Genomic DNA, 25,964 nt, shown 5'->3' with positions numbered 1-25,964 from the left:
ATTTATGCAGTGTGCACGTCATTTCCGCTTAAACAGGCATATCGACCTGATTGCTTTATTTAGCGTTCATGTAAACACTATGTTTATTTTTAATGAAAGTGAATGTAAAAAACAGGAAAATCATAGCCCTCATAGCTATAGCCCCAGCACTGATTCTGACTGTGCTACTAGTCTGATTACAATTAGATTATTAGGGACAAAATATGCAGAATAGATGTTTGTTCTTATGAAGGTTTCTCCTCTAATTTGTACATGATGCTGTGTTTTTCCAAGCAGAGCAGATGTTCTGGGAGGTCATGCAGCTACGTAAGGAGATGTCCAACGCCAAGTTGGGGTACTACAAAGACGAACTGTGAACAGAGCCATGACAGTCTTGGGAACGTCATCGTCTTAACCCGGCCACTCCTTGACATGATGGAGTTTACAGGTCCTGTCAGAGTGGCTTCACAAGGACCACCACACCTCATCATATTTATTGAAGCAGAATGACGAGAAGACACTAAAGCATGAACTGTAGCTGGAGGTTGTGTTCTCTCTGAAGAATCTGTACAATGAAGGACGAAACACACTCAAATAAACGTGTCTCAACCGCTCTTAGATTGATATGTTCAGTGCTGTAGCTAGCTGTGTGCTGTTGTGTTTGTGTATCTGGAATGTTCTGTTTGTATCCTCTCAGACCACATGTATATTTCCTCATGAGTCTCATCTAGCCTCCCTCATTTTGATTTTAGTGCCTTTCTGGAAGCCTGAATAAAGTTCTGCACCTCCAGAGGAGTATAAACACTGGTTTTTGTCCTCATGAAGCGGTGACCTCTCAGAGTCACAGCATGTGAATACCTGAAGACTATCTATGCTATTAAAGGGTTAGATCACCCAAAAATGAAATTTCTGTCATTAATTACCCTCATGTTGTTCCAAACACTGCAAGACCTTTGTTCATCTTGGGAACACAAATTAAGGTATTTTTGATGAAATCTGAGAGCTTTCTGACTCCTCCATAGACAGCAATTTAACCACCACTTTCAAGGGCCAGAAAGCTACTAAAGACATCGTTAAAATAGCCCACGTGACTGCAGTGGTTCAACCTTAATTTTATAAAGTGACAAGAATACTTTTTGTATGCAAAAACAAAACAAAACAAAAAATCTTCTCTTCTGTGCCATTCTCCTATATCTCCTTCCAGGTTCTGTCTTTAGTTCTTCTAACAATGTCTTTAGTACCTTTCTGGACCTTGAAAGTGGTGGTTAAATTGCTGTCTATGGAGGAGTCAGACAGCTCTCGGATTTCGTTAAAAATATCTAAATTTGTGTTCCGAAGATGAACGGGTGAGTAATTAATGACAGAATTTTCATTTTTGGGTGAACTAACCCTTTAAGGGCAGTTCATACCAAGGGCGAAAAATGTAATAATCATTCTAATTCCATGAGAACAGGGAAGTCCACACCACAGCTATAATGATAGCAGCACAAAGAAATTATGTCATTGGAACTATTTTTTTCCAGCTGATGAATGATAAAACATTGACAGCCAATCAGAAACCACCTGACTTTAAAGAGCTTGAGCATTTAAAGGATTAGTTCACTTTCAAATAAAAATTAGCCCAAGCTTTACTCACCGTCAAGCCATCCTAGGTGTATATGACTTTCTTCTATCTGATGAACATAACTGAAGAAATATTAATAAATATCCAGACGCATCCCAGCTTTATAATGGCAGTGAATAGGGTTCACGAGTATGAGCTCATCCATCCATCATAAATGTGTACTCCACATGGCTCCGGGGGGTTAATAAAGGCCTTCTGAAGTGAAGCGTTTGTGTAAAAAAAAAACCATCCATATTTAATCAAGTTATGAAGTTAAATATTGAGCTTCCGTATGTTAACATATGGAGTTGGCCTACAAAAATATGTCAACCCTGCACCACCCTATTGTGATAATATTATATACAAAAAGTAAGCAACGAATGCTCCCTTCATATACTGTCAGGGATTTGTCATGTCACGTTGCGCTGCATCAAGTGTAGACAATATCGGTGATTATATTGGGCTCTGTTGTCTTTTAGTGAGTCGAATTGTTCCGCTCACATTCGGTGTAGACTAAACCACTACAACTAACATGTGTGAACTGATATTTGGATAGTATTTACATTTGTGTTGGGTTTTGCTCAACTGCAGTTGAATATCTTGCAGTAAGTAAGAGACGTCCTCTGTCCCAGAGGAAACCTAAAATACTATGTGGAGGATGCAAGATGATTTAATAATTATAATATGCCCGTGTGGTGAACCTATGAAACTAATTCATATTTAAGCAACTTTTGCTTTGTGTTGTTGGCCAGATAAAATGACAGATAAAAGAAAAACAAACATAAGATAATTTTTCAGTGCACCAAAATGCCAAGTAAGTACAATAAGTTTGTAAACAATTTAAAGTTTAAACAACTTGCCCTTAATTAAGGCAACATATCTTTATAAGAATATGTGCTTATGGAAATAATGTCACGGTGTCACAGGCAAAGAAGACAGAAAGTACTGAGGGACAGGGAGACTAGGGACAGTCAGGTGTACATTCTCAGGTAAGTGTGTTGAGCTTTTGTTAATGTTTTTTTGGAGGTGTGTAGCTGTTCAGTAGATGCGCACCAATGCCTCACCAATTTACACTATGATAAGCCAAATTATCAAGTGTTATGAAACAAAATATTCTTTATTTAAAAGTACTACTGGGTTGGATGAGGTTATTATGAGAATGGAAAACATATTTTTTCTGTTCCAGGAGTCAGACTTTTTTTTTGAGACTTTCACGTTTTGAGACCGTGAGAGTAGAGGGTCAGAACCAGGCAGAGACCCAGAGACAACAGCACAGGGAGATGATATTGCCAGTACCAACACAGGAGCACAGTTTTTAGTTCAGGTCTCAGTGACTGCACAAAGCCATACCAACCACATCCCTAGTCTATCGAAAAACAAATACTTCCAAACAAGTCATTGGCATTTGAAGAGAAATGGTACCAAGACTTTCCATGGCTACATTACAGTCCATCAGTTAAAGGGGTCTTGTGTTTTTACTGCAGCAAAGGTGTATCAAATCAGTACTTTTTAGTTCATAGAGCTGATCAGTGGTGTAGTCCTAAAAAAATAAGTGGTGTACTATTACCCAGACCCCCCTTCCCCCCTCCCAAAAAAAACCGAAAAAAAAAAAAAAAAAAACATAAACATAAACATAAACATGCCAGTAAATGTGTTTTATGTTTTTGTTCACTAGTAACATGTTTCATTAAAAACAAATATATACAGTGCATTCTAAAATTGGTTGACATTTTTATTGCTTTACAGTTTGACTATTATTTAAACATGCTGCTTTGGAATTATATTCACTGTAAAAAAAAAAAAAAATGATATATCTGAAATTAAAGTTTCATTTTATTCAAAAGGGTGTTAAAAAAGTCAATTATTCAAAATTTAATTTATTAACATTATAAAAATGTGGTCATGAGTTTCACAAACAAACAAAAACAGTAGTCAGGCTGAATGAAAATTTAAACCACTCTCTGTCGGTAGGTGGCGCATATGGAACAGCAGAAATAGAGTTGTTTCCCCGGTAACCTCTGTAAACTCAGTTTTGTATTATTTATATACATGTAATATCAGTTTGACAGAATTTTCTACTTCAGTGTGCCATAAGAAGTCAAACTATATCATTTTCCATTATCATAGCATTTGTTATGAAAAATAGCAACCTACACATAGCCTATAGAAACATGTTTGACTTTCTCTATAGCGTTTTAAAGTGTTTAACTCTCAATAGAATTCAAATGTATCGCACATTTTATCATCAGTGTCGGAATGGAAATCTTATCAAACTTTTGGAGCTTGATAAGATTCAGAGAGTAAAGTTAGCCTAGTATGTTTATGATTCCCGCACCACTAATGCATTATAAACAAGGCTTCAGTTGCGCTGATGGTCTTTTCAGTTCGTACGGAAACTTGGAAAACGCATTATGTAGGCTATATAATTAATTAATAGTCTTATTTACTCACCACCATGTTTCTCACGCCGAGACCGCTGCAGTGAGAGAAATGCGCTCAATGCACGGCTCAAAACACCGAGCGGCGTTGATCGGAGTTCTCTCACTGCAGCGCGAACACGCACTGTGAAGCCTGGTTTTTAGCCGACTATGAGCGGGACAAGGTATGACAGAAGTGCTCATGCACCAATTACATCAACGAATCGCGAGTTTACACAACAGCATTGGACACACAGTTAAAGGGGAAGCTAACAGGACAATATTTTATGGACTTTCGAAGCAAAAAACAAGTGGGTATACGCAAATACTGATCCTTAGAAGTTGTAATACGCAAACAGCCCTGAGCAAAAAGTAAGCATACGGCGTATGCGTGCGTATCGCCCCGACTACACCACTGGAGCTGATGCTGCTTTCATTAGTACAGGCTTTAGAAATTGGAGAAAAGCCATTGAAACATTTAAACACATTATGTGACTGTGAGTGCACATCATTCAAACCCAATCAGTGCCCATTTTATCCAAAGCATGAGGTAAACAGCAGGAGGTGGAAAAATATTGCCTGAGGAAAATTGTTAGCACTGTACGGTATGTGGCAAGGCAGGGACAATCTTTAAAGCCCGGAACACACCAAGCCTATGCTGACAAACTAGTGGCGACGAAAGCAGACAGCGAGGTTGGATCATGTCGGCAACGTCTGGGTCCAAAGTTGCCCTGACACACCAAACTGACGCTCGACACCCGACGGCCAAGTAGCATGTCCGTTCTGCGCCTGCGTAAGAAGAAATTCCTTTCCGTATCAGCAGGTGGCTGTAGCTGAACAGCCAATCAGAATGATCAGATGGCCCGACTGACCGACGAGCTCCGATGCCGATTCAACATGTCGAATCGGCCGGAAAAAAGCCAATGAGGACCAACTTCAGCCGATGGTGTGGAACACACTGAGAAAACTTAGTCGGCCGACGAACAAAAACTGCCCGACAGCCAACCGTTGGCTTGGTGTGTTCCGGGCTTTAGAGGCCATACTGTTTAAAGTGGGAATCTGTATCAGCTCCTGAAACTTTGGGCAGAAGAGGATGATCCCATTTTATTGAAATGGTAAACAGATCGCAACATTTCATACACAAGCTCTAAATCACAGAATGAAATACTGAACATTATGGCCTATACTATAATCCGGGGCATTGCAAGTGAGATTAGGTCTCCAGGACTTGTTCCATTTTCTATAATAGTTGATGGCACCCAGGATATTTCTGGAGTTGAACAGGAAAGTGTCTGTCTGCTGTATGTGGACCATGACATTGTACCACATGAGGAGTGTATTGGCTTATAGAGTTTATCAGCGACAACAGGCCAGTGCCTTGCCAAGATGGTAACTGATGTGCCATTGAGGCTCCCCATGACTGCTTTACGTGGGTAGAGTTATAATGATGCCTCAAACATGGCAGGAAAATACAGTGGTACACAGGCAATAGTGAGGGAGTAGCAGCAATTAGCCCTCTATGTGCATTGTGGTGCACACTGTGTCAGTCTAATCACACAGGCTGGCTGCTTAGCCTCCCCAATGATTCGGGACTGCCTTTCTTGGGTCCACCAGTTTGGCATCCTTTTTAGCTAGTCAGGAAAATCTAAGAGAATGTTTGAAAACATAGTTACCTCTGAAAATGTACCCATGACCACACTGAAACCCCTATGTCCAACCAGGTGGACTCTGCGCAATTATGCTATAATAGCTTTGCAAAGGCAGTATGAACGGGTACTTGGCAACCTAGAGGAGATGGCAAAAAGTTTATCTAGGACAGTGGTTTATTTGAGCACCTCAGCAAAGGTAAGACTTTGTTGGGCCTCACACTTGCTTCTGCTGTTGTTGGAGAGCTTGAGTGCCTAAACATTTATCTGCAGAAGAAGACCCAGACTCTCTCTGCTATGTAGGCTGCAGTAGATTGTGTCCGAGGCGAATGCTCGCAAATGTACACAGTGGACATGGTGAAGCCATAGATGTACCACTGGATGACCAGGAAGGCCACCTCAAAGATGGACTTGAAAATGATGCTGACAATGTAGGTGCACAGCAGAACACCCTTCATCTCCACCTTGCCGTGCTCCTCCAGGCCGTGCTTGAACTTCTTGTGCTCGATCTTTTTCAGATGGACCTCGACGTTGCTGCCGTCGTTCTGCATGGCCTTCAGCTCCTCCTCTTTGTGAGTAAGGTAGAACACGTGCGCAAGGTACAGGAGCGAAGGTGTGGACTCGAAGATGATTTGAAGCACCCAGAAGTGCAGGTGCGAGATGGGGGAAAATTTGTCAAAGCAGACGTTCTCGCAACCGGGCTGCTTGCTATTGCACTTGAATTCTGACTGCTCATCATACCAGGCCGACTCCACTGCTGTTCCCAAAACTAGGATCCGGAAGATGAAGAGCACAGAGTTCGCCCTTTGCCCTGGTTCGCCCTTGTGTTTCTTAAACTACTAGTTCTAGTGTAAACTAACAAGCGATTGGTTCTTTTATCTGTAAGGCAGAACTGTAAATAAGTGTTACATTTTCTCCAATTCGTGTTTGTGCAATACTGATATTTTATCATTTACCAAACCATTGAAATACATTGAATACATAATAAGCTAGGAATAAATACCTCCTGGTGACACAACAGTTATGGCAACCAGTGGCGGATCCTTTAGCTTTCAGACACGACTTTCTTCTTATCTTTATAGTTAAAGGGTTAGTTTACCCAAAAATGAAAGTTCTGTCATTAATTACTCACCCTTGTGTCATTCCATATCTGTAAGACAAATTAAGATATTTTTGATAAGATAATTAACACTTTCAAATGCCCAGAAAGCTACTAAAGACATTTAAAACAGTTCATGTGACTACAGTGGTTCAACCTTAATGTTATGAAGCAGCTTTATTCAACAATATCTAGTGATGGGCAATTTCAAAAAACTGCTTCATGAAGCTTTGAAGCTTTATGAATCTTTTGTTTAAGTGGTTCAGAGTGTGTATCAAAGTCACATCCCCTTAGTGGTGAGCCATTGAAATTTCGAAACACTTATGACATAATGAACTAAAATCACGTGACTTTGGCAGTTTAATACACACTCTGAACCACTGATTCGAAACAAAAGATTCGTAAAGACATGTTTTAAATATGTCTTTGGTAGCTTTCTGGGCATCTGAAAGTGTTAATTATCTTGCTGTCAATGGAGGCCTCACTAAGCCATCGGATTTTATCAAAAATATCTTTATTTGTGTTCCGAAGATGAATGAAGGTCTCTTATGGCCTTTCGTCCCAAGAACAGCCACTTGGGAGAGCAGAGCCAACCATCCCAGGGAAAACCCCACAAAATATGAGTCGTCACAGGCTTTTACTCTAGAATTCTCTTCTCTCATGAATAATGTGCCAGAACTTAATAAACCGATCAGAATAGACTTCCATGATTGACATGTCTGATTTCACCTATAGGGCACCAAATGAGCCAAAACCCTGGTAACTATATGATAAACTATATAACCATGAGGATTCTGTCTTGAATAGGTTCAAACTAGATATATTTGTTTCTCTCATTGTATTATTAATGCTGTTGAAGAACATTTTTGCTCGATTATTTGTTCCTGTCAAAACCACAGATCCAGGAAATCATTGATCTATTTGCACAGAAACACACCCTTCAGTCCCTACATCTCTCGCAGCACGTCTGTGTGCAATTACCTCATAAAGCCAAGCTTCCTTTATGGCCTCCTACAGGTGTTTGCCCGGATGTGGGTGGATTTTGCCTCTAGGGTCAGTGAACAAAGTACATGCGAGACTGCGCAACAGCTGCCATTTTCAGTGAATAAGAATCTCCTTTTCTCTTTCTATTTACATTATTAATTATTATTGTAATGTAGGAATATATATGGTCCTTCACTAAAGACCATCTATCTATGGTGTATATGGAGTTACTGATGGATTACACTTAAGCTGCTCACTTTAATGGGTCGAAACCAAAAGAACCGATGTCTACATTTTGGGGGAAAAGGTAGAATCTTTTTTTGTATAAAGTGGAAGAAAAAAATTAATTGAAATGTATTGCTATCAATCTAAGGGGATGGTCAGTTTAACTACATTTTTGTTGTCATGTATATTAAATTAGCAGGTAGTAGTAATGATTTTAGAGTAATGGTTTTTGAATTGCCCCTTACATTACATTATGAAGATTATGAAGCAAAACTGGCTGCCGCCATTCCAGTTCATGATCACTGTGAGCCTGTGTTAATAGGGTGTACATTTACAGTTTTGCCTTACGTTGACTTTAAAATGTTCAACTTTAGATATGACACTGTTCAATGATTACAACAGTATTATTGTGTCTTATTATGAGGTAGATCAGTATAAACAATGTACTTTGTGTGAGATCATCACATTACATTAGAAGCACAATGGAAAGGAAACTAATGCAGTCATGTGCTTGACACAAACAAGCTGTCGATCTTTCTCAGTTTCTCTGAATTGGGGAAAAGGTAAAGCGATTAGCATTTGGGTCAGTTCATGCTATCTCTCCATGTCTAAGATACAACCTGCCCTGTGTGTTTCATACAGGGATTTTACAGTAGTAGGTTTGAAATAAGCAGCAATAAAAGAAATTCAGGAGACCTGGAGCTGATCCAATGGATGTTCTTGGGGAAAATGAGGCACTGCAGCAGTTTTTTAATGGTAAGTCACCTAAACAACATTCACCTTATTAACATATTTTTTTATGTTTTCTTGTCTTTTAGTTAAACCATAACTAAATGAACATAATAATAATGCAATACGAAATATATTAATGCATAATTCACGTTCTTACATAGTGTAAGTAATACACATACTGTAATCCAGTGCATATTTGAATAATTTAGATACTGTAACTGTTTGCTTCTTAAAATGTATGTCATTATCAGCCGTTATTTCTGTCAAAATTACATAAGATTGAAATCTGGTCACAAACCAGGAATTTGTATTTATCATTCTATGCAAACAACCTACTGTAGTTTAAGAACTATAAATGTTAGTATTTCATGGAGGTTGTGTTTAATATGGTCTTCATGGCATTCCAAGCATGTAGGTGGCTGTAATCTATACAGTATGAAGGTACAGTTCACCTTATAGTTCAAGGCCACAGATCTATAAAACGAAGTCAGGAGAGCAAACAGATCAAGGCCCATTATGTTAATACACACAAACGTTCACTGTCACCTTGTTGTTTCTATACAGTATATCTTTTCTTGAATTTTAGAATTTATATGTATTTTATTATCCAGCCACAATATTAAAACTACTGACATGTGAAGAGAATAACATTGTTCATATCATTACAATGGCACCTGTAAAGGGGTGGGATATGTTAGGCAACAATGAACAGTCAGTTCTTAAATTTTATGTTTTGGAAGCAGGAAAAATGGGTGATGGATAGACTGCATCAGAGAAAGTGGTGATGATGACCCCTGTCCACCGTCAAAAGCGCCTACAATGAGCATGTGAGCATTAGAACTTGACCATGGAGAAATGGAAGAAGTTTGTCTGCTCTGAATAATCACGTTTATGTGGCAGGTGGTTTTAAAGGTGCTATAGAGGATGTTTTGTTTTATACATTTTTGCAATATTACTTGAAACTGTCTTTACTAACTGATAAAAGACTATTTATTAGATGCACTGAAAGGAATAATATCAATATACATCATCTGTGCACGAGGTAGGGCCTTAAAAACATCAGCCAATCGTTTGTGTGATCATCGCATAAACGATTGGCCCTCTGGCTTGTCAATCACTGCCATTACGTTCCTTGTGAGAGATGAGCGTGGCAGCGCGCTCCAGTAACTTTCCACACTCCACAGGTGCCGCATGCAATGTTTTTTGTTAGGAGTAACAACTGCAGATTATAAGTTACCTGCGGTGAGTCCGACATAATGAATCCACTAACACGACACAGCGAATGCCGGTGGTAAACAAACAATCGTGTTCCAATACTCGTGCACGAGTTTTGGGAGGCGTTCCCTCGAAATGAGCTGTGAAGTAGGGGGGTTGTTCTTACGCATGCGCTCATTTCAAAAACTCAGTAACAGTCTTTGGTTTCTCAGTCGTTGAAAAAATCCTCTGTAGCACCTTTAATATTGTGGCGGATCAGTTTCTGGCTGCTATGAAGCTCTCGCAATCTTCTACTGATTGTTTGATTTTGTACCATCATCATCTGTGTTTTCATTCAGTCAGTTGAATAATTTTCAAGTTCTTGTGTCATTTCCTGATATAAGTATCTCTGATATTATGATGGTTGTGTTTTCAGCCTGTTTTGTCTTGCCAAGGCACCCCATGTTCATCCTCCTTATCCTCTAAGAGTGGCTTTTGTCTGAGATTTGTTTTGCGGTCCATAATCAGGTTGTTTGTCTGAAGTGTCAGTCAATACTTTCGTTATCTGAGATGGTGGCCTTTGGAAGCTGGTCTCTAGATCCGATCAGGTGTATTGTGAGAGGTTCTTCATGTCTCTTTCCTATTTTGACATTATTGTGATAATGTTCAAAACATGTTTGTGGATCTTTTGAAATTTTTCAAAAGTGTCTAAGCCAGAAAGTCTGTACAGCATTTTGTCTACAGAGGTAGATGGTTGCAGTCAGTGTTAGGAGTCTTGACCATAGAACTATACATCCTATTTCAAACATAAGAGCGATCAAAGCCTTTTTTAATTGGAATTTACAAGGCTTCTGGGGCAGGTTGCACCGGCTGGATGTAAAGTAGAGTGCAAGCCCTATGCTGGGCTTAGTTGCGTCCAGCTTTTCAAATAATATTTCTGTTTCACCAATTTAAAAATGACCAGTCTCAACTATGCCCAGTGCAGATGATGTGCATCCATGGTGATTCATTCTACCCCACTTATAGTTGAGATGCCATTCACATAGTTATGGTTTACAAACTTACACTTAGTAATAATAAAGAACTGAATTGCTCATTACATCATAATTAAAGCCACCGTGCCATCTGATTGTTACATGTTTGGTTTATTTGTTCATGTTTAAAGTCTCCCTCAGTCTCGGTTGGTTCTCGTTGATTGTAATGTGGTTTTTCTCCTGCGTTTTACCTTGTTCCCGAGTGTTTGATGATTAAAGTCTGCCTTCTAGAATTCTTCCTTGTCGTGTGCATTTCTAAGGACCATGTTACATAACACTGATTTCAATGCGTAAACATGAGTCAGTGTTTTTATATCTGCAGTCTCTCTCCCTGTACATTCCTAAGTCATGTCACCCTTATTTATATAGCACTTTTTTAATACAGATTGTTTAAAAGCAGCTTTACCAGCTTTACCTATATGCATGTTTAATATGGATTACATAACCTGAGAATATTTGTTTTCCATTTAAATTTGTTAATTTAAAAGCATACATTTTGGGTTACACTTTATTTTAAGGTGTCTTTGTTACACTGTAATTATACATTTAAGTACTGAGTAATATTAATTAACTACATGTACTTACTATAGGGTTAGGAGTAGGGTTTGATTTGGTTTAGGGTTAGTTGCATGTAATTATGCATTATATTTAATTATTAATATACTAAACTACATGTAACAATGACTCTAAAATAAAGTGTTGCCACATTTCGCTTTCTATAGATACATTTTTGTATGTCTGTGAGGCAAGTTTATATGGAGTCTCGGTTCAGAAAGCGCATCCCGTTTGCTTTTATTATTTTACAAAAGCACAATGTTTTGTTGTTATTGTGAGTGCTCATAAATAAAAGACTCTTCACAGATTTAAAATATGTATTACTCTTATCTGTATGACCAAAAAATTAAGTATTTTAAGTGCAAGTGATCGCACCGCCGTCTCCATGTTAGCTGTCATGCAGTAAGCATGCTGCTATTCAGCTTACACTCTGCACAAACACTTAAATAGCCCATATTTTTCTAGGTTAATGTTAGAGCAAGCGGCCATGTAAAGTTGCATGTTTGAGATAAGCATTATTTGAGGTCTATGATTGATAGGCGAGCATTTGGATGTCCTGTCTGATGTACTGTAATTACCACATAGACCAGCTGTTAACGTTCTGTCCGTCGCAGACTACGTGACTTCGCCACTTCCTGTGGATTTTTTTCCCTGCGTCTAAGTGACTAATAAAATTTTGGTAAACTCAGCCTCTTCTCATCGATTAATGGTTAGTTGACTATTAGGGGGCAACCCTAAACAAGCTAGAGATGACAGTGGCAAGAAACCCAAACTTCATTAGGTGACAGAATGGAGAAAAAAAGAAACAAGGCTCAGTCTGTTGTCCAGTCCTCTTCTGACCAACAAACAAACACAATGTGATTATGATTCATTTGGCACCAGAAGTCAGTAGCCCAGTGGAGCTAGAGGGATGATGGACAACAGTGGAATCGAGTGGAACGGTGGAACTTTTCACTTTACGCCTACCTTTGACTAAGGATAAGATTTAGTCTTAGACATAGAACTAGATGGTGCAACAGGTACACAAGGCTCAAGGTGTTTTTTACATTGCAACCGGCCCATGGTGCCAGCCATTTCCAGTTATTTTAGCTATACAACAGTCTGTAAGGCTGCTTGATGTTGTTGCAAATGTTAATTACGGTTAACTTATGGTAAACTGCAGAGTCGCACTTTATATTAGGTGCCTTTAACTACTATGTACTAACATTTAAATGAATCATTTGATACAGTGCACTAATTGTGTACATACATGTTTTTACACTGTACTTATATTTAAAATAAATAAATAAATACCTGCATGTAATTACAGCTGTAATTAATTCCTGTAATCACATCTATAATTACACAATTGACCCTTCACTTACACCTTAACCCACCCTTAAATTTACCCATACTACCAAACATGTCCCTAACCTTACCCATATCCCACCTCAATAGCAGTAGTGTTTGCAATACATTATGAACACAATAAGTACATTGTACTTATTTTTTGATGTAAGTACATAGTAGTAAAGGACACCTAATAAATTGTGACCAACTAAAGTTCAAATGTGCTTGCATGACTCGAGAGAACCAATGAATAAAATTACTGATAAATCAAATTTATCACATGAGGTGAAATTTCAACATTAGAAAGTATTTTAACATCTTTTTTTTTTTTTTTTTTTTTTTTTCAGGCCAAGATGTAAGTGGTGTGTTGGAGAGTGCTGCGGTAGACACCAGTATTCTGGAACAGTATTTGAGCAATGAGACAGATCCCACTTTGTGAGTTTTTTTTCAGATATTCAAATTAATTTTCAAGTAAAGTCCACATAATCTCTTCTAAATGCCCATTTGAGTACACGTTTTTCTCATTTCTTAGCATGTTACCCGAGTCACCACCAGATTCAGGATCAGAACGTAGTTCTCCACCACAAATACAAGAACAAAGCAGCCAGGACATGTATAGCCAATCAGAAGACTCCTTCCCTCCACCTTGTTCCTTTAAAGACAGAAAACCTGAGCACTGTGGTGGTGCAGGACTTATGTATGATGTTGGCAGAACCCTTGGGAACCACATCAAAGCCGTTTCACCTGCTTCGGTACCTCAGTACTGTCTCAACACAGCTGAGAGTTACATACAGGCAACCACGTCCCATAATGCAAACATCCATGGTATCCCGCAGTATACTCAGTGCTCACCGATGGGTCTTTCAGCAGGACATATGCCAACTAATGCTGCTGCGGCCTCCTCATGTGTGCCCCATGCTATCCACCCAGAGACTGTGTACCCTTATATGCCCCCAAAACACGACCAACATATAGGGTAAGATACATGTGCTGCATGTGCTGTTCTGCTTCCTTATTAAGTTTATTCAGTATATTCACAGTCTGCAGTGCTTGCTTTAACAGAAATTTCTTACACAAAAATAAGAAAAGAAGAAGGTCAAACTCTTTTGATGGGCACACAGAGCAGCGCATGTGCACCGACACGGTTTGGGCCAAACCGTCATTCTGTGAGTATTACATCATGTGAAGAATATTTTACTCCTATCTGAGGTGACCATGGTCTATTTTCCAGTCTATTAATGTTGCTTTGTAGCATTACATCTTGCAATATATTGGTCTGATCCAATTTAAAAGTTAATTTGTTCAAGAAAATAACATTTGGTTGGCCAGACAAGGTCTGCCATTGAAATTATGAGGCAAAATGGTGAAATTGTCTACTATGTTACCTGTCAATTATGTTACTGTCATTGTTAACTATGTTTTGACTGATTTTTTACATTTTAAATATCTATACTTTAATACTTACTTCAGGATATAGTTACTTCAGGGTATAGTTTAAATCCACATGGACTGGAGTTTTGCATGACATTCTTTTTAATGCTATCTTTAAAGTAACACTGGCTGATATAGTGTTCGAGGCTTCACCCCTATATAAATGCATGTGGCCAATCTTCACTGATTTTACATTCCATCAGTAAGAGTAGAGTGTGAAGGTTAAATTAGCAGAGCAATAGCATTGTACATTAAATATTGTGATCCACAAAAACATAATGGAAGACATATCTGAGTTCAAAAAAGGACAAATTGTTGGTGCAAATCCTGCTGGCTCATCTGTGACCAGGACAGCAAGTCTTTGTGGTGTATCGAGTGTTGTGGTATCCTCGGTAATGTTGGCTTACCACCATGAAGGAAAAACCATATCCAACAGGAGTAACTGTCGACACAAGAGGAAGATGTCTGAAAGTTATGCCCAGGTACAAACCTGGACTGTATCCAAAAAACATAAAACCACAGTTGTCAAACTCAATGAATGAAATGTGCACCTTGACACTCCTGTTTCCACCAAAACTGTTTGTTGGAAGCTCCACAGGGTCAATATTCACTGTCAGGCTGCAATAGCCAAACTTTTGGTCACTCGTGGTGCCAACAGTGCAAATCTTGGGCTGTGGACATTGTGAAACATGTTTTGTTCTCTGATGAGTCCACCTTCACTGTCTTTCCCACATCAGTGGGAGTTACAGTGTGGAGAAGCCCCAAAGAGGCCCAGAGTGAAGAAAAGGGGTGGATCATTGATGGTTCGGGCTGCAATATCATGGCATTCCCTACTGTGCTTGATGGGTGCATCACTGCTAAGGACTACCAAACCATTCTGGAGGACGATGTGCACCTAATGGTTCAAACATTGTACCCTAAAGGCGGTGCCATGTATCAGGCTGATAATGCCCCAAAAGACACCACAAGACTTGTGACAGAATGCTTTGATGAACATGAAAGTGAAGCTGAACATCTCCCATGGTCGGCACATTGACCAGATCTAAATATTTTTTTGCCATTTTTTGGTATTTTGGAGGAGTAAGTCGTTTTTCTCCACCAGAATCACATAGTGACCTGGCTACTGTTCTGGAAGAGGAATGGCTCAAAATCCCTCTGGCCACTGTGAAGGACTTCTATCTGATGAAATGATCCTGTATTGGCTGCAAAAGAAGGCCCTACACCATACTGATGAATTACTGTGCTCTAAAACCTGGTGTTTCAGTTTCATTGTCCAACCCCTATAGATTTATGATAAAAATGTTCTTGTCCTTAATGACCATGTTGTGAATTTACACAAATATCTGCAAAACATAACATTCTTAGGAGTTTTTTAAAGGAATCACTGTAAACCGACACCAATAGTTGTTTTATTGAGAAAACATATTGTTTTTACACTTTTCTGCTGATGTGAATTGTACCCTGAATTATAGAATGACTATCTCTAAATATGTTTTATATCCTTCAGCTGGATGGACTCATATTCTGAAGCTGAAATCTGTGCTTATCATACACTATGCTATTTTCTGTGAAATCTGTCAACTCAGACTGTGCCAAAATTGCACATTGTTTCTGACTCTTGGCAGCTAGCGTCGACTTGTTCAGACTGCAATTAAGTCATGTAGTATATTCCAGCCTAAACATATCATTTTGTGTATATCTTTGCTTAATGTCTGTGTTGTTTTCAGGTTCAGAGAGTGGATCATATGAAGCACAGTCTTATGACAGTGATGCCACTGGTGGAAGTCCAGCAAGCAGTGTGCACCAGCTGCTCACATGGGACCAGTATCAGCCCAGTCAGTGGTGCTCGCTCCACAACAGCAGATCTGAAACGCTGTGAGTAGCTACCACGACTTCCTAGCCTGACGATTAATCGCATAATCTGATCTTTCTTTTTCTTTCTTTCTTTCTTTCTTTCTTTCTTTCTTTCTTTCTTTCTTTCTTTTTTGTGGTAATAGACTTAAGCGAACAATTGCCTTTAAAATGACTTAATAAATAATAACAATGAGGAAATAATAATTGGTTCAAATAAAGCATTAAAAGCAAGTAATCGTATAGTTTTATTGAACAACACTGTTAAAATACATAATGTAATAATACATAACAAACATAATTCGACTTTTGTTACACACTTAATACTAAGTATTATAACAAATGCCTGAAGAGGACACCAACAGCCTGGCGATTGTTGTTGTTACACTTTACAGCATGATCAAATCCCTGTTTAATATTGGCCAAAAAAAACAATTAATTCAAATGTGCACTTAATCTTTATTATTTGGCCAGTTCCTTTATAAGTGCAATTTATTTTCTACTCTTATTAAATATATGCATCATCATATGCATGCAAATTCAGTTATGATAATAATACACTATAGGCTGTTACCAATCAAAATCCATTTTTACACTGCAGAATTGGCAGAGCAGCATTTAGAAGTATTTACACTGCAGTTACAATTGTATAAATAATGCTGAGATTATATAGATACACAATTATTTTTTTATTTATGAAATGATACTTTAAATATTACATTTTTAACTGCCAGTAGGTGGTGAGTGAGTCATTTATTCAACTGACTGATTCATTCAGGAAAGAAGCTAGTGACTGTCTTTATGAAAGGATCACTAAATCATTGATTGGTTCATAAACTCTGATTAATTCAGGAACAAAACACCACTGTGTGTTATTCAGACACACACAACAGTTCCACTGTGGCTTTGTTTACAACTATTTTTCGTTGGCAAAAGCAGACAATATTTACAATACTGTGCCTAAAATGTAAATCACAATATTAACTGATATTCACAAAACAACTGCATGCTTGCCCGTGTGATCATGACTTTATTATTAGTAGACATCTTATACCCCTTTTTTGTGTAGACCACCTCCAGGTTACCATGTAGATACTGATAAGGGCTTCAGCTACTCCACAGCTGATGAAGCCTTTGTCTGCCAGAAGAAGAACCACTTCCAGGTGACGGTTCACATAGGGATGGTTGGAGATCCCAGATTTGTCAGAACCCCAGCAGGTCTCATGCCCGTGGAGAGCTTCCATGTGAAGGTGTTTGGGGTCAAGGTAGTGACAACATGGCTGAAAAAACCTTATGGAAACATTTACGATCTGAATTCAGATGGTTTGTTTGATGCTTGAACCCTTTTTGTAGCTTGAAGCACAGAATCATTTCATCACCATCGAGCAGTCCCAGTCAGATCGCAGCAAGAAGCCTTTTTTGCCGGTCAGGTGAGTATCAGGATACTTAAAACTACACATGTAGAAAAACTAAAACTATTTATAATGTGTATTTTATCCTGGTTTTTGTTTTTGTATTTTTTCCATTTATTCTAGAGTAAATTTGCCAGGAGACAAAATCACCAAGGTGACATTAGGACGCTTACACTTTAGTGAAACTACGGCGAATAACATGAGGAAAAAGGGCAAACCCAATCCTGATCAGAGGTTAGTTACACAGTCGCTATCATCTCTCAATGCAATTTTGGTCAAATTTGCTCAATAAAGTTTTTTTGAAGGTCTAACATTTGGACATACAAAGTTTACCATTTTACGAGTTAGAAACAAGAGGTTACCAACAAAGATCCAGTGAAATCTGGACTTACCAATTAGCACTTTCGTGTACAGTTTTATTAGATTCGCAACATTCACTTATGCAGGCCAGTCCTTAATATTTCATGATTTCTGGTCAGGGGTTTGGTTATCTGTAGTGATTCTAAGAGAAAATCAAGCTTACAAGAGCTGATAAAGAGAGACTGTCCTCCAAAAAAAATGACCCTATAGGTCGTTTTTCAAGCACCTTATTACGACCTATATTATGTTTTAAAGTCATGCGCCCTCTAGCAGGCGTAAAAATAATGACAGTGTCGTGTTACGTCTGTCGTCATGAAATGACGTATGACTGTCGTTACCAATTAAAATGCGATGTGTGGACTTTTTACACCATTTGTCCATTTAGCAAAACTCATTTTTTTTATTAACGACTACACACACCCCACCCCTAAACCTACCCTTAGTGATTTATAGTACATATTCACTTTAGGAGCACATGCGTTCCCTGGGATCGAACCCACGATCGCATAATCGCATATTGTTATATATTGCAATGCTCTGCCAATTGAGCTACGCAAAACCCGAAATATGACGCAGATAAAAGGGAACAATGCATTAAAATGAAAGTGTCCTGTTGTCGATAGGGGCGCAACTTTAGCAAACACTCCTCTGGGTCGTATTTCAGAAAAGTGACAAACGACCTATATAGGCGTATTGATTGGAGAACATGTTGGATAAAGACATCATAAAGTAATCCATATGATTTCAAGTGCTTTATTTCAAGTCTTCTGCATAGACATCATTTTATATGATGAACAAATTCAATTTAGGTTTTTATGTAAGGAATAATAGCTGACGGGCTGTTGAATTCTTAGAAAATAATGCACACCCGAGGTGGTAATGCGGCCACGATGTGAAGCGGAGTCAATTATTCAGCTTAACGTTACCACACCTCAAGATACTGTTCCAATGTTGTATTTCAAGACATTTGTTAGGTTTTTGTCCATAAAAAACCCTTGTGTGTGGGACTAATTTCTTAAACATCTCATCCCAAGCCTCCGTTGCTAATTCCAAAACATCATTTCAGAACTAGTAATGGGAGCTTGAGCCTTGATAGTAGAATAATACAGTTAATAATACATGTGTGTATGTTTGAAAGAGAGAAAGAGAGCGGGAGAGTGTATGCACATTCAGGACACAATAAAACGTGTTTTGTGGCAAAAATCATGACAATAATTTGTCGTTTTCATCCTATTGTTTAATATATTTATTTGCTTGGTCAGTGTCATTGTGGGTTTTGGTTCTTTTGCAGTTGTATGCTGTACGGACCTTTAAAATAACTGAAATCATTTGGCGAAGTGATATGAAACTGCAATGCGGTCAAGACCTGCCTAGAACTACTTTAGCCGTGCGTTTCCCTGAAAGTAATTGCACACCTTAGAATGTTGGTCAACCAATCAGATTCGAGCATTCAACAACCCCGTAGAATAATCACATGCCACCCAGCATTTCTGGTTCAAGAAGTCACCACTTGCCACTGATAAGAGAGAGAATTCTGTCAATATAAAAATTATCACTCAGTATCTGGTGTGGCCACTAGCCGCTTTAAGTAGTAAGTACTAGTGCATTTCATCCTCATGGACTGCACCAGATTTGCCTGTTCTTGCTGTGAGATGTTACCCCACTCTTCCACCAAGGCATTTGCAAATTCTCGAACATGTCTGGGGGGACATGTTGTTACATGTTTGGCAATAGTGGTATCAGATCTTTGTTACCAATTTCACTCATGATGAGTTTGCATCCATGAAATTTATTGATTGAAAACTGCAATACTACTTGACCATTTAATGGTAACTAGCTGTACTGTATGTTATTATGCTTGATAGGTACTTTATGATGGTGGTTGGTCTGTACGCTACTGTGAAAGAAGACAGTTTCCTGCTGGTTGCAAATGTTTCTGAAAGAATCATTGTCAGGGTAAGTCTTCCTGCTGTTGTACCATAACCCTGGGCTGGACTGCAGTCCTTAAGAATTAAAAAGCAACTAAATTACGTATCTAGCGATACATTTCCTTGTAGAATCCATCTCCCTCTTGAGAAAAACAGCATATGCTGGTTAGGTATGATTTGAAGCATGGAAGCTGGTTTGAGCTGGTTTATGTTGATCCTTAGCTGGTTTGAGCTGGTCCTAAGCTGGTCCTAAGCAACTAACTCCAGCTCAGGACCAGTTTAGGGTCCTTGCTTTCATTACCAGTGTCCGAATTTGTGTACACGATATACTGATTCACAACCTCAGAGCTAGGGAGTTGATTAAGACAATGTGTATATGACAATGTAAACAACAGCTCAATACCCCTTTTATTTAAAGGCTGTGTGTGTGTGTGTGTGTCAGTGTGTCTTGACGGTGTACGAAAGTGGTTCTCAAACTTTTATCATCTCTCCATCTAAAGGCCTCCAATCCAGGTCAGTTTGAGAATGATAGTGACGTGCTCTGGCAAAGAGGACAGATCCCAGAGTCTGTGGTGTGTCATGGGAGGATCGGCATCAACACAGACAGCCCCGATGAGGCTTTGGTGGTTTGTGGGAACGCCAAGATAATGGGCAATGTCATGCATCCCTCAGACAGAAGAGCCAAACAAAACATTCAGGAAGTGAGTGTGTCTCTGATAGATAATAAAAAGACAAATTGAAAGGTTAAAGGGTTAGATCACCCGAAAATTAAATTTCTGTCATTAAGTACTCACCCTCATGTCGTTGCACACCCGTAAGACCTTTGTTCATCTTCAGAATGCAAATTAAGATATTTTTGATGAAATCCGAGGTTATCTGATCCACACATAGGCAGCAACGTCATTGACGTCCAGAAAGGTAGTTAAAAACATGGTTAAAATAGTCAACGTGATAAGTATAGAAACATACTTTTACATTAAGTACTCATTTTGTTCCAAACCCTTAAGACCTTCATTCATCTTTAATTCTGTCATTTATTACTAACCCTCATGCCGTTCCACACCCATAAGACCTTCGTTGATTAACGCAAATTAGGATATTTTTGTTGAAATCCGATGGCTCCGTGAGGCCTGCATAGGGAGCAATGACATTTTCTCTCTCAAGATCCATAAAGCTACTAAAAACATATTTAAATCAGTTCATGTGAGTACAGTGGTTCAATATTAATATTATAAAGCGGCGAGAATATTTTTGGTGCGCCAAAAAAAAAAAAAAAAAAAACTACTTATATAGTGATGGCGGATTTCAAAACACTGCTTCAGGAAGCTTCGGAGCATTATGAATCAGCTTGTCAAATCAGCTGTTCGGAGCACCAAAGTCACGTGATTTCAGCAGTTTGAAATGTGATCCGAATCATGATTCGACACAGAAGAATCATAACACTCCGAAGCTTCCTGAAGCAGTGTTTTGAAATTGTCCATCACTAAATAAGTCGTTATTTTGTTTTTTTGGTGCACCAAAAATATTCTTGTCGCTTTAAAATATATTAATATTGAACCACTGTACTCACATGAACTGATTTAAATATGTTTTTAGTACATTAATGGATCTTGAGAGAGGAAATGTCATTGCTGGCTATGGAGGCCTCACTGAGCCATCGGATTTCAACACAAATAATTAACAAAGGACTTATGAGTGTGGAACGGCATGAGGGTGAGTAATAAATGACATTATTTTCATTTTTGGGTGAACTAACCCTTTAATTGCTTTTCCAAATGGGCTTTCTCTCAAAAGTGATCATGTTTACACCTGGTGTTAATCTCTGTCCCAAGAGATCCAATCAGTTCAAAATACTGAAATCAGAGACCCATTGATCTGGGGCCTTATATATACTGTAAGTAGTAACACATTAGCTCCGTTCACATTAAACCCAGTAAATTAGCGTAATAGTACAATAATACTACTGTTACTGCAATATAGTACTCAATAGTAACTGCAGAGAAGCAGCGCTGATGAATGATAAAGAAAGGCAGGGTCTTAAACATGGCACAACAGTCTCAGACATCTATCTAGCACATTTACATTGAAAAGCAGTGATAAACATCATTGACAGAGATTTATGATTGGCTTAAAGTAGACTTCTTACGTCAGTGCATAAGGACCTTGTACCCAACGCCTCATACCAGTGATCCTATTTTTAGTTCATAAATATTATACCAGTAATTTACACGTAAGTTACAACTTCTCATACTGTAAAATTGCCATAATTAATTTACCGGTATTTTCCTGTTCACATGTGATCTCTAAAATGTAATTTACCTGTAATTTACTAGTAAAGACTGCATGTGTGAAAGGAATTATATCTTGTGTCTGCGATGTTGTAGGTGGACTCAACAGAGCAGCTTAAGAGGATAGCTCAGATGAGAATTGTGGAGTATGATTATAAACCAGAGTTTGCCTCAAGGATGGGGATTGACCAACGTCATGAAACGGGTATACAACCTAAATTAGTGTATACACTTTATATAAAACTGTTCTGAAGACAGATACTCACCATCATCTGTCTTTCTTTGATTAGGAATCATAGCACAGGAAGTCAGAGAACTCCTGCCTTCGGCTGTGAGAGAGATGGGTGATATCACTTGCATAAACGGGGAGAAGATCGATCAGTTTCTTATGGTGGACAAAGTGAGTCTGTCAGATTTTTGTTCTTAATTGTAGTAAATTTTTCTAGACATGGACAGTATGTGAAGTAATTTTGATCGGTTTGTCTTAAAGGAGCAGATTTTTATGGAGAACGTGGGTGCTGTGAAGCAGCTGTGTAAACTCACAGATAACCTTGAGAATCGTATTCAAGAGCTTGAGGTCTGGAACACTCGTCTGGCCAAACTGAAGACGCTGGGTAGCGTGCGCTCCAACAGTGGCCCTCCTGCTAAAGGGTATGGAATTTCTTAACTTGTCAGTTTAGTTTAGGAATTTTTTTAGGGCTGCCAAAGTAAATGCACTAACTGGTATCATTTAAAAACATTTTAAATGTCTTTTAGATCCATAATTGCTGCCTGCTGATATTCCAATTTGAAAACTTGAACTTGCACTGTTGCTTAACAATTGTTGCGATTTTCGTGAATATGTGTGATTTATGATGTATGTGCTTTCATGCAATCATCTGAAATTTGTTGTTCTATTGAAATGTTTATGTCACAGGAAAATCAACAAAAAAACCACACCTCATTCAGAACTTCCACCAACAAAGTCACCGCCACTGCAGTCTAGCAAAGTATGTGAAAATCACAAACTTATCATTTTCTACAATGAATGTGACAAATACGGTAACTGGGAGGGGACATGATTGTTTCACTTAGTTTTGTCATGGGAATGTGATAATATGACGTGGTCACGCAATATTAATTAGTGGGAACGTCGTAGATCATTTTGTCGAAGCAACAACATCCTTGTGTCGTGGCCATTCGATTTAAAGGGCCTCGAGATCCTATGTTGAGGGAACAATATATTTTCTTGTGGCCATGAGTTAAATGCATAAACAACCTTCATGACCATAGCAACCTGGGATTATCAGAAATGGATAGGCCTATAATAATATTTATTTTTGATTAAGAAAAAATGTGGAATTATGAAATGATTATATTAACATATTGCCTATAATATTGTATTGCGCATGATGGTTCCTATAGACAGCATTCGAAAGAAGTTTGTTATTAGTAAATGTAAGTTCCCCTTTCATCTAAAAGAAGTTCCAAAACCAAGGAACTAGGTGGGATAGGAGATAAGCCTGCAAAGACAATTGCCAGGTACCATTTGTGAAAGAATGATGACATTAGCATGTCATTGATTACAGACGGATCCCATTTGCACCATTGTTCAACCCAGTCCCTCAGTCCTGAGACCAAGGTGTGAATGACCACAGACTGTCAGGCTCTGTTTCCACCTGGTATTAAGATGCTTTTTGGTCAATCGGATCACAAGAGGACGATGCTGAATACAGGTGTAATGTAAAACATTTTGAACTTGTCCACTTTCGACCACTTCCAGAGGTAGTAGAAAATGTATTCGACCGGGTTGCTTTTGTAGTGGAAACGTTCATGTTGAATGTGTTCGAACAGCCGCTAAAGACTGTCCGTCTACTGACCTAACGCGTAAACATTATGGGAAGCATGCTAGCCAGATGGAAATTTAAGTTTGTCGGCTGAAAACCCAAGTTTGGTTTGAAGACAAAAAACGTACCAACTAAGCACAATGTTCTCTCACCATTCCTGATGCACTCACCACTTGTGGTCGATCTTGCGGCTGTCAGAGTATGTGTCTCCCTTGTCTACTTGTGATCAGATCAACCAAAATGCATCTTAATACCCATTGGAAACAGGGCCTCAGACTCACCCACGTGGGATTTGAAGCCACAAAGGATGTATTCTCTATACATTCTCTATAAATGGACACAAAATGGAACATGAGTGCAAGGGTAAAAGTTCAATATTACACAATGATGTCTTTACGTTTTCAGCACAATGTCTTGGTTAATCTGTAATTGGTTTGGAAAGTGAATTATACATAGAAAAAACCTTAAAGACATGAACTTTAAGCCATGCAAATGAACCCTATGCCAGAGAGGGGCATCAGCCAATCAAATGTTGAATCTGAAAGCTGCCAATTTGCAAATCCCTCCTTCTCAGGAGAGTTTAAAAAGGTTCTCTCTGAGACAAAGAGTTGTTCTGGTTCTATTGCAAGGAACCAGTTCAGAGTTCCAGCTGCAGTTTCTGGTTCCAGTCCCAAGATTTTCCGTTTCCAAGAAGTGAATTTGGGGATTATGGAAATAGCAACATGACCAACAACCATAAGCTCAGTGCCCCCCATTTTCAAGATCTTCTGCACTAACTTCAGAATCTCTTCCGAGATCCTTCAGATCTGCATGTTCCAGATCTTCTGTACAGACTTCAGAATCTTCTCATCAGAGATCCTTCATTTGCGTGTTCCAGATTGCCCGGATCTTCTGCACCAACTTCAGAATCTTCTCTTCAGGGATCCTTCATCTGTGTGTTTCAGATTATAAGGATCATCTGCACAGACGTTAGAACCTTCAACTTCAAGGCTCCTACTTCTGCATATTTCAGAATAAAGACCTTCTTTGTGCTCCAGGAGTTCTGCATTCAGTTCTGCAGTACTTTGTGTTCAAGACTGTGAGACATATTCCAACTCCTTTCTTCCCACTGCAATGTGGCGCAGGTCAGCAAGTGGAAGACGCCACTGCTCAGATTCAGCACGTAACCAGGCAGAACATAAATATCATTTTAACAAACCTCTTTCCAGAGACCTTGTCATATTGTCAGTGTATGATTTTCTAATTTGCATTAGATTTTGCATAGCTGATATCAGTTAATAACCAATAATCTCTCGATTTATTTGTTGAATTCAGAATAAGGTTACCTTATTACTTCTAGAGAAACTACAGTTTATCTTCCAATAAGATAACTTGTAATTGCATTTAACATATTAGGCTATGTATTCCATTTTATTTAGGTTAAATAGGCATGATGATAATAATAATAAGTAAAGACACAACGAATGGATTTAAAAGGCTGTGAGATGGGATGGAGAAAAATGTTTTATTTTAGGCCTATATTATTTTATCATTTATAGATAAAAAAAACTTCATTTGAATGCTTTCTATAGGCAACATTGCACGCAATATAACAGGCTATTGTCACACTCATTCAGTTTTTTATTCTTAGATTCTATTTTAATGGACTTTCATTTTGTTTTCATCTGTCACATGTGTTCCTTTGTTTGAGTTTCCCACCATTCATAATTTTCAATGGACTCTAATCTTCACAGCTGTTCATAATTTAGTTAATCACTATGTGTATATAAGTTCCTCACTTTCAGTCAGTGTTTGTCCAGTCTCATTTGTGTTAGCACTTGTTTGTAGACTTGCTTGTTGGATTGTTATTAAACTCAGCATTTGAACTTTATTCCTGATCATCTTCTTCTTCCTTGTACCTTGCGGACTGCTATAATATATTAGTATAAACATTTCTTATTGACTTATTTTGTCAATCTTAATTAAAAATAAATATTACAGTATTACAGGCCTATCCATTTCTAATAATTCCAGGTTGCTATGCTCATGCAGGTTGTTTACGCATTTAACTCGTTGCCATGAGAAATAGAGG

At 38.5% G+C, this 25,964-nt stretch overlaps 3 protein-coding genes across 5 annotated transcripts in view; 2 read left to right on the top strand and 1 right to left on the bottom strand.

Annotated features, from left to right (window-relative positions):
* Positions 1 to 769, top strand: part of LOC125245494 (RAB3A interacting protein (rabin3)) — a 45,408-nt gene extending 44,639 nt beyond the window's left edge. For 2 of the 3 annotated variants that reach the window (XM_048156079.1, XM_048156077.1), the window contains one exon: positions 274 to 769. In XM_048156079.1, coding sequence (XP_048012036.1) covers positions 274 to 356 — 83 coding nt within the window. In that variant the 3' untranslated portion in view covers positions 357 to 769. The remainder of the gene's footprint in view (positions 1 to 273) is intronic. The other variant, XM_048156078.1, reaches the window with a different exon arrangement.
* A 5,002-nt stretch (positions 770 to 5,771) lies between these two features.
* On the bottom strand, positions 5,772 to 6,619 carry LOC125244534 (gap junction alpha-1 protein-like). The gene is made up of 2 exons (XM_048154601.1): positions 6,602 to 6,619; positions 5,772 to 6,481 (listed from the first exon to the last, which is right to left on the bottom strand). Exons 1-2 carry the CDS (start codon positions 6,617 to 6,619, stop codon positions 5,909 to 5,911), a joined length of 591 nt encoding a protein of 196 aa, XP_048010558.1. The 3' UTR covers positions 5,772 to 5,908.
* A 1,197-nt stretch (positions 6,620 to 7,816) lies between these two features.
* LOC125246403 (myelin regulatory factor-like protein) overlaps positions 7,817 to 25,964 on the top strand; it is a 30,330-nt gene continuing 12,182 nt past the window's right edge. Inside the window, exons 1-15 of the mRNA XM_048157341.1 lie at positions 7,817 to 8,035; positions 8,596 to 8,709; positions 13,145 to 13,232; positions 13,330 to 13,773; positions 13,860 to 13,963; positions 15,956 to 16,103; positions 17,149 to 17,344; positions 17,433 to 17,509; positions 17,615 to 17,725; positions 19,717 to 19,807; positions 20,280 to 20,480; positions 22,164 to 22,272; positions 22,358 to 22,467; positions 22,558 to 22,718; positions 22,984 to 23,056. Coding sequence (XP_048013298.1) covers positions 8,664 to 8,709; positions 13,145 to 13,232; positions 13,330 to 13,773; positions 13,860 to 13,963; positions 15,956 to 16,103; positions 17,149 to 17,344; positions 17,433 to 17,509; positions 17,615 to 17,725; positions 19,717 to 19,807; positions 20,280 to 20,480; positions 22,164 to 22,272; positions 22,358 to 22,467; positions 22,558 to 22,718; positions 22,984 to 23,056 — 1,959 coding nt within the window. The 5' untranslated portion in view covers positions 7,817 to 8,035; positions 8,596 to 8,663. The remainder of the gene's footprint in view (positions 8,036 to 8,595; positions 8,710 to 13,144; positions 13,233 to 13,329; positions 13,774 to 13,859; positions 13,964 to 15,955; positions 16,104 to 17,148; positions 17,345 to 17,432; positions 17,510 to 17,614; positions 17,726 to 19,716; positions 19,808 to 20,279; positions 20,481 to 22,163; positions 22,273 to 22,357; positions 22,468 to 22,557; positions 22,719 to 22,983; positions 23,057 to 25,964) is intronic.

This window comes from Megalobrama amblycephala, linkage group LG14 (genome assembly GCF_018812025.1).
Source record: "Megalobrama amblycephala isolate DHTTF-2021 linkage group LG14, ASM1881202v1, whole genome shotgun sequence".
Classification (NCBI taxonomy): Eukaryota; Metazoa; Chordata; class Actinopteri; order Cypriniformes; family Xenocyprididae; genus Megalobrama; species Megalobrama amblycephala.
The sequence above is the reverse complement of the archived record's forward strand: the minus strand, read 5'-3'. Positions and strand labels throughout refer to the sequence as shown.